Source organism: Ornithodoros turicata, chromosome 4, assembly GCF_037126465.1.
Source record: "Ornithodoros turicata isolate Travis chromosome 4, ASM3712646v1, whole genome shotgun sequence".
Classification (NCBI taxonomy): Eukaryota; Metazoa; Arthropoda; class Arachnida; order Ixodida; family Argasidae; genus Ornithodoros; species Ornithodoros turicata.
Window position 1 is genome coordinate 34,285,399 of NC_088204.1, and position 15,354 is coordinate 34,300,752.

At 43.4% G+C, this 15,354-nt stretch overlaps 1 protein-coding gene across 1 annotated transcript in view; it reads right to left on the reverse strand.

Moving 5' to 3' along the window:
* Positions 1-14,181: 14,181 nt before the first annotated feature.
* The window catches only part of LOC135391419 (uncharacterized), a 30,628-nt gene continuing 29,455 nt past the window's right edge, over positions 14,182-15,354 (reverse strand). The window contains exon 13 of the mRNA XM_064621675.1: positions 14,182-14,595. Within this exon, the coding sequence (XP_064477745.1) occupies positions 14,412-14,595 (184 nt within the window). The 3' untranslated portion in view covers positions 14,182-14,411. The remainder of the gene's footprint in view (positions 14,596-15,354) is intronic.

A 15,354-nucleotide genomic window follows, 5' to 3' on the forward strand; every position in this document is an offset into this window, starting at 1 on the left:
TACGGACTGACATGCAGTGTAGGAGCTCAGCAAAGATTTTGCTCTTTCCCCGGACATCTTTCAATTAATCGTGAAGTAACATATTGCGATGATGCAGCTTTATGCCATCTCCTGCTCATGCTCCTCCCTTCTTTTCCGGTTTTACAATCTGGATACACTTTCCACATTCTCACACTGGTATTCACGATTGCTGGGAAATTTTGTTGCGATAATTATAATTTAAAAAAAAAATTCAGGCATCAAAATTGGGGTGCAACATATGAGTAAATACGTAACTGTTTCTGACACTTGTTGGAGTTCAGTTCGACTCCCTGGCCCCTTGCAACAAAAGTTCACTCCATGATATTTTTCTTTTCTGCAGATTGTCTTGGGGATCCTGTGCATTGGTCGCAAACAGGAAGTCACAGTGAGGGGTGCCACTCAGGTTCTTCTGCATCTTTTTTTCAGTCCCCGTTGCGAAGTGAGCTCAAAAACATGTAATTCATTGGTAGATAAGGGAGTGGAAGATTGTCCTTTCGCGTTTCACTGCGAAGAGCCGCGACAAAAAATATGTAAACCGAAACCAGTTAATTAGTGCAGCAAATGACCCGCTCTGGTGGCACATTTTCTAAAACGTGTTCACTGAAGGTCTCAATAGCTTTAGGACCCATTTTAATGCTGACATCGCCCTGCATTAGAACTTACGTTTATCACGGGACTCATTTGAATTTTTATTTAAATAATGAGCGTCTCCCAATCATTCACACTTGTAGGCGGTATCGCAAAGCTACTCGTAAAAAAGTAAGTTCTTCCGTTGGTGCCCCTGTTTGCGAATTATTTAGCCCGGGGATTTAACTGAAACACCCTGCATATACTCCTCGAAACTAAGATGTTTCTTGGCCATTTTGTTTCCTGTTTACAGGCAGACTTCCGGAGTTACATTTTTATTTTTAGTGCCTTTATTATTTGTCTGTGTTGGATTGTGTCTGCTACATGAAAAATGTGTCCTTTCTTAAAGGGACTCTGACCAGAAGTTCGACAAATCTTTCGTTTGCATATATTACGAAGGTATAATATGCCCCAAAGCCACGCGCGAAATATTTTGGCTGTGCGCGGCGGCAAAGTTCGCCAAACGGGGAACTGAAAACCGGCTTGGCTTTTCCTCCTCAACTCACGCTATCGGCGCCGAAATCTAGCCTCTTTATAGTGGATGTCCGCCAATTTCCGTGTGCGTGACGAAAACACGAGGTTCATTTTTCACTGGGCGCCCCGACCGGAAGTTCTGCTGTTAGTGTGTTAGTGAGAGCGGCGGTATCCGGAAAGCGATCTTGAAAATTCAAAATGGACGTCGACGGTAGAAATGCGGAGACTGAGTCCGGAACGTTTTTCTGACCTTCCTGCGATTGATAAGGAAATTCTGCGTGCTGAACAGTTTCTTGCTTTCGAAACACCGCCGACGCTGAATGCGAGACCAAGTCATAGCTCTACGAACATCGGGCACTGATGAAGCAAACACCATCAGTCGCCTCTCTCCGACAGACAGGTAAGCGATGAGCTCTTTAGCGCACACTGTGATCGAACATGTCAACGTTCTGTGTAAATTTTGTGTCCTCATATTTAATGCGCACTTGTTGTTTAAGGTGGCGGTGCAGCTGGTATGTCATAGGCTATGCCGAAGGAGATCGAAAACACTGCCGAATGACTGCAATATGAAAGCGTTACAACCCACGAAGATTTCCAACTTCTATGCCTGTCTGGACTGTCCTGAAGATAGCGTATTTTGAACTCCGTGGGCAGCGCGAAACTATGACCGACCATATTCACAAGTAAGTCACATGCTGTAGAACGATGTTAAAATTTAGCCCTGTATTAAAGTCCCTAAAAACTCCCGTACAGGGCGCAGCACATAAAAAGACGACAGCTCTGAACTGGGGAAACGCAGTATAGGAAACCGTGTAATTGTCAATGTGCTGTGTCTTGAGCCACCTCTTTATGTATTGCTCTGCGGTTAGAGTTAGCGATATCGAGTGTTCTTTCTTTGTCGATTCAGTGAAAAGCCAAAAAATGTTGGTTTCTAAAAGAATACAGCATGTGTAGTAATATACAGGGTGTGTGCTTCTAAACTGCAGTGGCACTCAGGTACCTCTTGAAATGCCACTGCACACAACCTGTACAGTGACCGGCTACTTATTTGCCTAACTATATTTATGTACATCTGTGTATGTATTAATCTACACACAGATACACTGCACACTGCCAGTTTGCAAGGTGGGTTTGGCACAAGCTTGGGAAGATGCCAGGTTGTGCAGTGAACAGGATCTTGCAAGCCTACCCCACAGAAACTGCCACAGGCTTCATGTGCCCAAGATACCAGAGGTACCCCTTCGCACAGCTTGTCTATCGCATTTACAATAATTCTGTATCTGTATTGTAGTATGATTCATAGCCATGCAGGACGATGCATGGCTATGAGTTCAATACGTTGTGTTGAAACACAACACTCAAGTCCTTTTTAATGAGTCTTGTGGGACGATAGATAATCTCTGCTTTCATGACATTGTGTACTGTTGCTACCAATGAACAGTTTCTTGAGCAAGACTGATGAACCAACGAAAAGATTCTGTCTTCCAGATATGTATGTCCCTTGTAACTGCTGTGTTTGTTAAGTGACCCATGTTGATGTACCCTCTCATGTAATGCCAGCAAGGGCTTTTGAGGTATATTCATAAATAAATAAATATCGCAACCAAAAAGAGATGTAACACCTATTTCTTATGTTTCGACGTGAATTACTGAGAGCCCCTTTCTTTGTGCAAAATTACATCAGTCAAACCTAATGCAAAATAGTGTTATCGTCTGTGAAGCCTGGCAACAAGAGAGTGCCGAAGGACAGTACGTAGCTGTGTCAGGGAGGCAAGCATTGCTTCCATCACTATGTGTTAGAAATTTATGGCAGCCAAAAAAAAAGAATGCGTAAACAATAAGTATAAAACGTTGCCCTTACGAGGAAGTCATGTAGTGACGAATCCGGAACCGGGCATTGTTAAACAGCAATTGTGCAGAACCTTGAAATTCGTATTGTTTAATCACATCTGTTATGTGTGACTGTAGAGAATTTTTAACACAAGTGTATTCATTGGTGATGTAGCACACAGGCAAATCGCAGGAGATGAACGACAGAAACATAAAATTAGTGCAGCAGCAGCAGCCACAGCAGACCTTTGGTTACTATGGCATTAGCACTTACCCGCTAAGTATGTTCAATACTAATTACTGGCCAGTGGCAGAGCAATGAGCACGAAACACTGAAGTTGGTGGAGCACGAGGTGGGGCTTTGAACATGGAACGTGACATCGACTTTATGCATAATGTAAAAAACCCTGAGACTAGGGAACACGAAGGGACAGACACAAACACGAAGTCTCGTGTTTGTGTCTGTCCCTTCGTGTTCCCTAGTCTCGGGGTTTTTTACATTATGCATCATCTTCACCAGCTCGCTTGCTTCCTAGCCATTTGTTCACCGACTTTATGTAGCGTGTTTTATGTCCATTAGTTTCGCGGTCCTACCCTCCGGCATTGCAGATCATGTTGCCCCACAAATAGCCTTAATCACCTATCTATGAAATGTACTCCCGATTATTACCATGACTAGGGAATGAATCTCACAAGTTGTAGACAGCAGGGCTTCTACTGAAAGATGCTAGTAGCAGCTCGGGCCAACAACAAGTATGTTCAAAACTCTTTCTCGCGAAAGATATATTTATTTCATTTTGACAGGCGTTGTGACTAGACATGATTGTGACTACATATTCTGACTAGAATGCAGCTTCTTGTGCCTTGGGGACCAAATGGTGTGCTCCACTACATGAGATCTATGGATGTAACTCCCTTTTACATTGTATAAAGTGTAATAAATGTCATTGATGGAAATCTCTAGAAAAAGATTACAGTTCTATGGACCAACATGACTAAATTTCAGGTTGGTCACTCAATGTAAAGTCAGTGCAGGTGTGCTATGGTACATCTGATTTGATCTGAAATGTTAACATGAAAGAGCATTTGCCAAAAAATCACATCGCACATCTCTGGAGCACACAGTTCGCGCCAACCAGGACCACGTTCCTGTCTAACTTCGATCAATGACAAATTGCTTGTTGTTCGGCTCTGCACTTCTTGGCGCTCTTGCATGACGATAGCTTCGAACAGTTACGTAATGAAGTTTCATCTTGGAAAATAACTATGCAGCGGACGCGCTAATGTTCACTAGCACCGGTTAAATTCTTTTGAGATTCCTGTTTGGGAGTTATAGCCCTTTTATATATATATATATATATATTTTGTTGTTGTTGTTGTTGTTCTTGTTGTGAATAACACAAGAGCTTGCCGTTGCTTTATTGTCAGAGGGTAAGCTCTACTGTACTATGTACTTCAGGAACAGTGAGTATCACACATGTAAGCCAGTGTCATTAGGATGAAGATCATGGTCAGAAGATTCTTTTTGCTTTGTTTTTTGTCTCAATCTATACCTTTCATAACAGTCATCTCGTGCTCAACATTGTACGCAGCTTTCTAAGCCTTATATGCAGTTTTGGAACCAAGGAAGACAAACACCTTTTTTGAAAGTGGATCTCACCCTAAACAACTTTGTGGATACATTGTTATGGGCATCCTCTCTGTATTTGAACAATGCATAAACTGTTTCATGGGAGGTATGTTATCACACACTGACTGATTGTCCGTAAAGCCTACTTGCTAGTTGCAACTCTTACATCTCCACAGCCTCAGTCTCCAAAGCAGTACAGGGCTAGAACACTAAGCATTTCAACATTTCAATATTATAAAGCCAGAGGAGAAGAATTATAGGTTACATGTATTTGCTAGCTATTGTGCCTTTCCTTGTATGTTCCTTGATTAAATAAGTATAAAATAAAAAACAATATTAAAATATCTGGGGTATTGTCGGGTGGGGTGGGGTATTTACACACAAATTTGAGGAGGAAAGATTTGCTTAAGAAATTATCACAAATGGCAACAGTTAGTGAAGGTACTGTACAGGGATTCTGAAACTAATGAGGTACTACATAAAAAAGGAGGGGTAAATAAGTAAATGAAAGCTGACACATATACGCTTCAAAGAAATCCTGGTGACTTCATGGGTCTACGCATGGGTCAGTCCTGGTCCAGATGCCCGTAGAAAACGGCTCTTCTGGGCCTCATTGACCGATTCCCTTGATTGCCCCGACTGTGAGGCGCTACTCACTGGCTTGGTGGCAAGTGGGCTTGCGTCTGACAGTGCGGTTTGGAATGAAGGAAGCAAGGAGCATCTCTCTACGGTCTCGTGCAGAAGGATGTCAACATAACCTGTCGAAACACAGCATTTCATGTTGCTTTCAGTAAGTACACTAGAGCACTGCTCATAGAAGCTGTAGCCATGTGTGTTAGGGAAGAATGCGCACTCACTGAATGTGGCATTCTCTTTCACAGGGCATGCCACAACACATCCTGCACTCCCTTTTGGCACTTTTAGTTTCCAGCGCTCCTGATCAGTCAGTGTCCTGGCTTGCTTGCGGCATGAATTCTCATTGAAGTGAAGAATTGCAAGGCATGTCCTGAGATTAAAGTGAACAGCTTCATTTCAAGGCAGCACTTCCTATTGTGTATTTCTCTCTAAAAGAACATGTAGTGACTTTCAAAATAAGAAAGACCTCGGATACAGGAAAAGCACATGATAACTATTATTCTGTATTCCCTGGCCAGAACTCCTACAACTGGATAATTTAAAATTTATCTTGCATACAGATTAAAAGTGTAAACATGAATTCAAATACTTGGAACATTTCTGTACACTTATGAACTGTGCTGCAACATAAGGTTGAAAGAAAGAGAAAAATGAGCATGAGACACGTACCTCTCATACATTCCTTCAGGAGAAAAGGCCACTGACTTTGATGCAAAACCATTGAGGACGTTATGGAATGATTCCAGCCCGTAGGTTTGGGTGTTGGGAGACAATTGGCCAACGTCCTTCAGAAGCAGAGGTGCAGTGATTACGGCCTTGAACTTTGTGTGTGCTGGAGATCCTAGAAATGGAAAATACTATGGTAGAAATCTCTTGTACTCCGAAGAATTAGACTGGATACTGTACCAGGCTGAAGCCATGCAGATTCTTGGTTCGGCTTGTGGAGGCACCGAGGGTAGTTAGGTGAATGACCCTCATGAATATTTGCCACATGATTCACTGAGCTTTTCCACATGCTCCTGCGCAAATCAGGGTCTCCACCACTCACAGCCGCGCACCAGTACATGTGGTTGACGGTTGCTGGTATCCACATTTTCAGATCCTTCGTGGCAGCAGCATTGCTGGCTGCTGCTAGTTTTTTCTTGACACCTGAGGTTGGTTATTGAATGTGCATTGCAGAAGGTGTAACAAATACTCTACATGACACTACATAACAAGTTACTAATCAGACTTAGAACAGTGAGTGAGATGAGCAAATGGTTATCTGTATTCATAATGCCGTCATGTTGCAGTGTCCCATAAGCAAATCCTCTCATTACCTTTTGATGCATGCCAGACATCAAAGTAGTGCTTGATGTTGGGCTTGACATCTCGCATGTACTTTTTGATGGCAGGATGGCGGTCAGTAGTCAGTGATGTCACATTGATGTTGCAGTCCTCAAGGAATCTGAGTCCTCGTATCAGACCCTGTTTCTCCATGTGGCTGCTGGCCTGCACGTCAGGGGACTGGGAAAGAGAATGTACTTTTCGCGAGAATTTTTGTTAACTGCAAATGTCTGATGTCATGCCCAAGGCTAGATGTAGGCGTGAATCCTATGAACTGGGTAAGCTGAAAGCTATGAGAGATTCAGCGTCTGTGTCATGTTTCATGCTTGTTCTTTCACCTTAGGTCAGAGCACACAAAACATATGATAGGCATACCTCCTTCACCTGGACCTGCTCAAAGTGAAGTATCTTATTCAGCACATCTGAATAGAAGCTGTATGTTAGGTACTTCGCGCTGTGGCCAGGTGAATCGCATCTCCCATCTGATGCAAGAGAAGTTTGGTTTGTTCCGAGTTCCTAAGCAGCTCCTCTTGCTGCGCTTTGTACACCTGTGGTGCAGTACATACAAGTTCTTTAGTAAATAAATTTTTCTGCACAAAGGTGCAACTGCACTTTCTTTTGAGTAGCAGATACAAGGTCGCATACAGCTCGGTTACTGCAGTGCTGGATAGAAGACCAGAGAAAGACAGAGCAAAATTCTTTTCTCAACAACACCCTGTTGGTGTGAGAAAGTGGGTACCAGTTAAATTTGCCAGGCCAGCTGATGACCTATGATGACCTATTTGATGACCTAAAGCCCTGCACATGGCACAATTTTCGTGCTGCTCCGTATATTTTGGAAGTCGAAGTAGGTACCACTTTTATCCTACCTTTTTGACTGTTGGGAATAGGTATGCGCCCTGATACCTGTAGTACTGCCGGTCAGTGAGAACCTGGATATTTATATGGCGAAGCGCCCGCAAGGTGGATGTTGGACTTGATCCGCTATAGAGTAGAGCTGCAGAAAGCAAGGCATTTCCTGCGGCCTTCTTCCCTATGCGAGGTTGGCTTTTCCACATCATAGTGTGGCCAACAGGGCATCTCGCCACAACGGTAAGCAGGGTTCCACTTGTTTCGAATGAGCACCTGCAAGCGTTAAGGCATTCCCTGCACATTTTGAGGAGTTCAATGAGGCAGCTTTCGAACACTATGAATTTTGGTTCCTGGTGAAGTTGCCTCTTGTCAGGTAGAGGTTCCCTGCAACATTGCAATATTTCTTAATTTCTTGAGTGTAGCATCATCCTTTTCTCACATGTTTGCCGTAATGGATATTCCCCGTATGCGCAAGTTAGGAGTGAGCAAGCCTTTTGTGCAGGTTGTCACATGTTTAGCATTGTGTGCCTAGTGGTTCCCGCCTTGTGTTAGCTGCGTAGTGTTGTGACGCTGTAGTTAGGCCTAACTGGTCACCCCTAAGCCTTTTCCCCAATGTGTACTGTTTTCTCCGTGCTGTTTAGCAGTAGCGGTTGGACCTTTTGTCTCGCATGCCTAGATTTGTTTAGCAGTGTTGCCATTTTTACCTGCCGCTAGTATCTTGTTGTTCTCTATCCTTCTCGCATAGAGCTATGATGGTGGCGCCGTCTGGTGTGATGCCTTGCAACTAGGTGACCACCTGTCGTCGATCTCTGCAACTGACAGGTGCCAACAAGCAACATGGCGGTCGCTGGTCACTCGGGCGTTCCCGAGCGGTTTCTTTGCCACGGCATTGTTGATTTTCGAATAACTTGTTTCTCTCCACTCTATTTCTATCTATTTTTTTTTCTTTTTATGGACGTAGGTTGCCGCCAACTCACAACTTGTTCAGGACACGAGTTAGATGCTCCCCAATTAGTGTGGTGACATCCTTGAGGGTGCTGAATAATGTGGGGGCTCCCAATTAGCTCTAATTGCTAATTAAATCGTGTTTAGACAAAGTTGTCAGTTGGCGACAGTCTGTGTCCAGTCCATACTACTAACCTAATTTTTTTTTTTTGGAAATGGGTGCCCCTTGGTCTTTTTGGTCATAATAATTGATGAAATAAATTAGCCGAAAACACGTGGAAATGAGTCCTTGGCTCCGCCTCTTTTTTGTCAGCTCTGGTTTGAGTGCCAAGGAGCCTGTCAAAATGTCGGGTGACCTTGTCTTTGATAAAATAGTTTTGATTCCCGCACTCGTTGCACGTGCTTGTTCTGTGAGTTGAGATGCTAACCCTATCCCCCTCGTATGTCGTGTCAATGTAACCTCCTTTTATCGCACTTGGGCACTCAAACGGGGGCAGACAAAAGGAGGCGGAGCCAAGGATTCATTTCCGCAGATGTTTGGTGAACTTGCTTCAGCAAATGCCATTACGTCGCAGTTGCTACACTGAGTAAAATGACCACAAGGAAAAACGTTAGGTGACTTGTAAAATTTTGGAACTGAATTCAAGAAATTAAATTTCATCAACTGAAATGAAATAAAAATCGTACTAATATGTGGCAAATGTTCCTGCCAGACAGAATGCCTTGACCGCATGTCTCTCTGTTGTCTACGTTATTTATTCTGAATTTCTATTGCGGTTGGTGGACCACTCTATAGTCTCAGCAAAGATGTTGAGCTGTATAGACGGCAGTATGTTTTCTTCGTGAGACGAGTTTCAGATTCTAGATACGTAGCTCCTGGCAACCTCCAAAGGCATGATTCTCCATAAACAGCTCTCCTGCTTCATGACAATATAAATGCTTCCATGGAACGCTTTTGAGGAAGTCAAATCAGAAAAAAAAAACAGATTTAAGTATTACTGTTCATTATCGTTGGTTATTTAGATTGCATTGATTTCTTCTGGTAAGTTAGTGAAAGACTTTCATACACATTTGTTTTAAATATTATGATGCTAATTTTGTCAATTTTACTTTAACATCCTCAGGTGGAGCTGGTTGCACAGTCTGGCGTTTTCATCAGCACCGCTTCCCTCAATCGTGCAAAGTCGATGAGTGGAGGCAATGGTTGTCGTCTTGCAAGGGACCTTATTCGTATTCTCTTTTCCCGTGAAGAGCTTATTGGGAGTTCCGTAACAGGGATGCAGAGCAATGCTCACAAAGAAAGGCCTGCCAAGGAGCAAGTGGACCCCATACGAATGGGAGCAGTCATTGGTAAGTATGGAACTTGTTGTGATGCATGTACTGTATCACCAATACTATTTTAATTCTCTTTACAGAATACTGCCACATGGTATGCCCAAACACTGAAGTGTCAAAAATTAAACAAAGCATTCATACATTTCTTCAGAGGTTGTAAGTACGCAGTGGGTGTGTGTTTTTTCTTCTATAATTTAAAATATTTATGTGTACCTTCCCAGATGTATGATCTCAATAAAGTTCACTTGTGTCTGATTTGTTATTCCCTGGTAGTTCATACATTCACGGTATACATCCTTTATATACGCTTGATATATATGCTCTAAATAGATTCTACATAAAAAAACTGTGTTATGGTTTTGTATGAACAATATTGTATAGAAAACATATACGCCACAGTGTAAACTCTTTATACACTTAATATATCTGCTCTAAATAGGATTTGTTTACAAAACTGTCTATTGTTTTTGTATAAAAAGTACTGTATACAAAACGTATACAATTAGTCCGAAATGGCTACAGGAAAACATATAGACCTATACACAAAACCTGATACAAAGTCTATAGGGCATTTGAATACAATTGTATAAAAAGTCTTTAGCCTATTTTCATAAGGGCCGGTAGGATTTATTCCCTGGCACGTCCGGAACGACTAAGTTCTTTAGGACTTCATATGTCTTTGCACCTATATCACTGTGAGGAACGTTGCTTTCCGTTTGTCTTCTGCAATATCATATGCTGTCGCATAATGCTCCAATCGTTCTAGGTAGGAGCTAAAGTTGTCATGAGACTGATCAAACTCGAGCAATCTTCCTACCCTGGCCGACATCTTTCTCCGCTGCTATTTACTTGCTTTTAACTGCCTGAACTGAGCAATGGATGTGCGGTGCTCGCCTACCTGGAGGTAATTGAATCCTAATGTCTTCGTCGCCAGTTGTTGTAGTCTTGCGTGGGTAGCGGAGCATCAGGGAGACGACACGCACACAGTAAAGCAGGTGACAACCAAAAAGCGTTTATTGCAAAGTGCGCAGCTTTTTATCAACTCAACACACGGGGCGGTGCCCTCTGTTGGGTGCCCTCAGATAAAGTTATCATCAAGGTTGGTCTTCCGTTATCACAGTCACTACTCCAACGGGACTTGGACTCTCAGCAGGGGAGGAATGTGAGTAAGGCCTGGTGTCGCTTCCCGGTACAGCGTACCCGGAAGCTCGGTCTGGCAACATTGGAGAGATGACTCTCGAAGGTTCTACGAACGAACATGGCAGATACATGTCGTTGTGCTGCCGCTACTCACATGTATTACTCAACAGTTCATTAAAGTTGCTCATTATCCTTCTCATGGTCTCCCGAAGCTCACACTTGAAACTTTCTTTTCTTCTTCTTATCTTCGTTTCTTCTCTTCTGTGTTTCGGCGATGCGACATACGGGACAAGATCTTCACGAAATTTGGCCCTTAACTGCTGTTGCTGTAAACGGTCCAGCTGATCTGATATAAGATAAAGGTGGTGGACACGGCACAATGCTTGGTACAAGGATTAACCCACTGCTGTTTGTTATCCCGCAGCTGTGCCTGTTTATCAGCGATCGTCTTCGCGTTTGTTCCGCTGCCTTTGATGCTTCACCCTGTTTCACTTCGCCTGTCGGCGCTGATACCAGCATCGGTACACGTGCTTTTGACGCCTTCGTCTACGGAACATTCTTGAGGTACAGGGGCACACATTGGGAACCAGGCTACTCGGATCATTTAAGAACAGCATCTCCCCGTCTCAGCGCAATGCATGGTACAACGCTTAACTCACTGCTGTTTGTTATCCCGCAGGTGAGGTCTAGCTCTGTTCATACAATTCAGCAGCGACAGTTTGTTTTTTGTATTTATGCCATGTCCACACACGCTTGTCTCCATCCTGTACGATTGTTCTCTTATGTGCGTTTGCTGCTTATGTGCCGTATGTTGCTTATGTGCCGTATGTTGCTTATGCGATGTGGTGACGTCGAAATGAACCTTGTCCCTTCTGACACACTTGAAAAGAAGCTAAATGAAATTCTGAAAGGATACACTGCTAAAAGGCTGAACTTCATCCGCCTGATCAAGGTTTTCTCCAGAAAGCTGCTGAAGAGATTAGCGAGGAGGCTAAAGAGCTATCGGCATGAATATCTAACATGGAAACGCTGTTATCCGATTTCACTGAGTTAGACTACTGTCACATCCTTTCAGAACTCAGTTTCGCAACTACTGTCAAGGGTCGATGACCTCGAGAACCGTTCTAGGCGGAACAGTTTGATTATTCACGGCCTCCAGGAAGAATCTGATGACACTAGTTCAAAAAATCACCTCCAAAAAATCGGCGCAGAAGTTCATACGGTGGAACGTATCCATCGCCTGGAACGTAAGTGGCCCAGTAGTAGGCCTGTAATTTTTAGGGTGTACGATTTTAAAGAAAAGTCTCAAATACTGCGCAACTGTAGCAAATTGAACGGAACAAGCATTTTTGTGAGTGAAGATTTTTCAAAGAAAATTCAGGATGCGCGGAGGCTGTTGTGGAATAGATCCTGAGATGAAAGGAGTTCGGGTGTTAAAGCTCGCCTTGTTTATGACAAACTGTATCTGCGCGACAAGGGATACTGTTGGGATTTTGTAACTAACTCTCGTAAGGAACTTGTAACGGCAACTGCGACCACGGTTCTGAGTAGCGATGTTCATAGTAACAGACATACTGATGGTCAAAATAAAAATTCATGATGTACAGGGTCTGCCCCTGACGCTGTTTTATACAAATATTCGCAGCATCTGCTCGAAAGATACGCTACGTGTACGCTAACAATTCATTTTCTCCTTCTATGGTTGTCACTTCAGGGGATCCCCAGGGCTCCGACCTCGGGCCTCTCCTATTCCAAATATACATTAACGACTTACCTTCCTCTATTTTATCGCATATAAGGCTCTTTGCTGACGATTGCGTAATCTACCGTATCATTAACTCCTCCAGTGACGTGTCTGCATTACAAAATCACCTTGACACCTTATCTTCTTGGTGTGAAACTTGGCTCATGTCCTTGAACATTAAAAAATGCAAGCGCATGGCAATCAGTAACACCAACCACTCTGTTAATTCCTACCTCCTTGGCAACGTTAAGCTGGATAGCATACTTAGTTACAAATATTTAGGTGCTCACATTTCGAGTGATCGTAGATGGGACATCCACATTAATTCTGTGCTTTCCAAAGCAAGCCAAACGCTTGTCTTCATCAATTGACTTCGCAATTACTCAAAGGCACCCTGCGACTTAAAACGGCAGTTTTATGTTACATTAGTCTGCACAAAATTAGAATACGCATAATCTATTTGGGACCAGCACCAGGATTGCCTCATTAACAACTTAGAAGCATTACAAAATCGAGCAGTTCGCTTTATATTTTCTGACTACTCCCGACACTCAGACGTAACGCTACTCAAGAAACAAGCCTCCCTTCCTCTTCTTTCTGTTTGTCGCAAAATAACTCGCCTCACGTTGCTTCACAAGTTTTACTACCACAACATTCTCCCCAGATATTTCCTGTTCTCACCATCCCATCATATTGCCAAATACCTCGACTACTCAGAGAAACGACTTCTTCTATTTAGTCGCACAAATCACTTCGTCAATTCATTTGTTCCCAGGACAGCGAACGATTGGAACAGTCTTCCCGCCTCCACTGTCATCGTCCGGGACCTAATAGCTTCCGCAAGCTGCTGGACCAATTACTTTGCTTGTAATTCGTTGTATGTTTTATGTTGTGTGTTCCTTTTATTATGGCACTCCCCTCTGTGCTTCCCTGACCTGAGGGTAAATAAATAAATAAATAATGAAATATCCGTCTGAATCTGAATCCGTCTAGTAGGTGATTCACACGCGGGAACATCATCCGAATAAAATAGGACGAATAGCGCGAGCTGGAGCATGGAAGCGAAGTAATAATTCTATCACAGATGGTGCATCATAAATATTATGTACACATTTGTATAAAAATGGAAAATCACGACTAGTACTACAGTCGCGGAAAGCCTATCGCCCAGGGATGATACCGTTGGGAGTGGTCGTAGCTTTCTAATATACTCTCGCTCGATTCTCTTGTGATTCCCGAAACGAAGTTTGTCAGTTGCGTTCTGGTTGCACGCCTCTGTGGCCTGGACGCCAGCCGTTGCACAGGGGCCGGACAGTAGTGGTCGCAACTGACACAGTTCGCAGGTAGTTGGTAACCCGTTCGAACGGTCACAGTATCGTTGTTAACGTCTGTTGTGGGTGATCCAGTGATCTGGATTTGACGACACCAATCGGATTAAAATGAAGTCCTCATTATGCCGAAGACCATATATATATGCATGGGCGCACCTAATGCTGTGCCCATTTGCTCCGCTGGTTTTGAAACAGAAATAGCGAGGAGCGTTGGTGTGAAGCTTCCATAATACTTGTAACTGAATCGCTTTCGAAAAAAGCGCAATTTATTTTCCTCGGTCTCGCAGAGCTGTAATTCAAATAAAAAGCAAAAAGCCACAGTGATCATAACTGCAAGTAGATTTACATGTAACAAATGGCAAACAACTATATTCTCGGTAATTATCTGTATTATATTGTTAGTACATAGTGCAAATATTATTGTTAGTCAATACTGCACCAACATTTTAGCGACCAAGAAAATCAATTGAGTAGCCTCATGGTGGAGAGGCCGACGATCCAGCATTGCTGTACACATCATTCATGAAAGGCGCTGACGGTGGTCATAATCGTTTTGCGCGGTGGTACAGTAGCCGTTGTCTTCGAGTACCATATGTGCTCCCTTTGCTGCGATCATGTACACTGCGGCCATAGTATTTCCAGAAACCACGTTTGGCATCACGGAAGCGTCGACCACACGCAAGTTCTGCACGCCTCCTCTGAGCCTGAAAGCAAAATGCATCACCTTCGTAAGTCCCATGGCGTCTTTATCACACACACATTACTGTGCGACCACAGTGTATCACGCGTTTTAAAGGAGAAGTGAAAGAAAGACCACTTCTCGACTTGGGCGAGTGGCACGACAAGGAACGAGCTTTCTCGTTTAACAGTCAATCCCCGCCGCTGAACCGTAGCGCAGGGCAAGAAATGCTTTAATGCAAGAAATGCAAGAAATTTCATGCTAGCTACAGACTGATCCAGACTGACCCAGCTACAAACTGATCAACTATTAAGAGAGCCCGCAAACAAACATGTGGGTGGGGTGCGGACTATGATTGACTTTTTCCCTTTCTTCACGCTGTTCTGCAAACGTCACGGAAGGAGACTGGTCTGAGCCTCCAGTGTCATGACCAGTGATTTATCCAGACCTCCTGCACCCTATACAGCCCCCACCCCAAATGTTTAGCGACTCGCCTCTCCCCCTAACTTTTTTGTTGGTAATGGTACATAAAGCTGTTACAACGCAACTTTGTTCGTTTATTATTGTTTTTTTTTCCTTTTCAACATCCCTCGTTTCTATTCTGGATAGACCACCGGTCACTCGTCTCCACACAGGGTAGACTTAACTCTGGGAGTTTCTTTAAATTTGATTTGCATGAGCTAAGCATATTGTCTTCTGCGATACAGTTGGCACTCACGTGTTGCGTTTGATTAATGGAGCAGTAAAATAACAATTAGGGCTGCTTGCAAAAACGAGCGTAAAG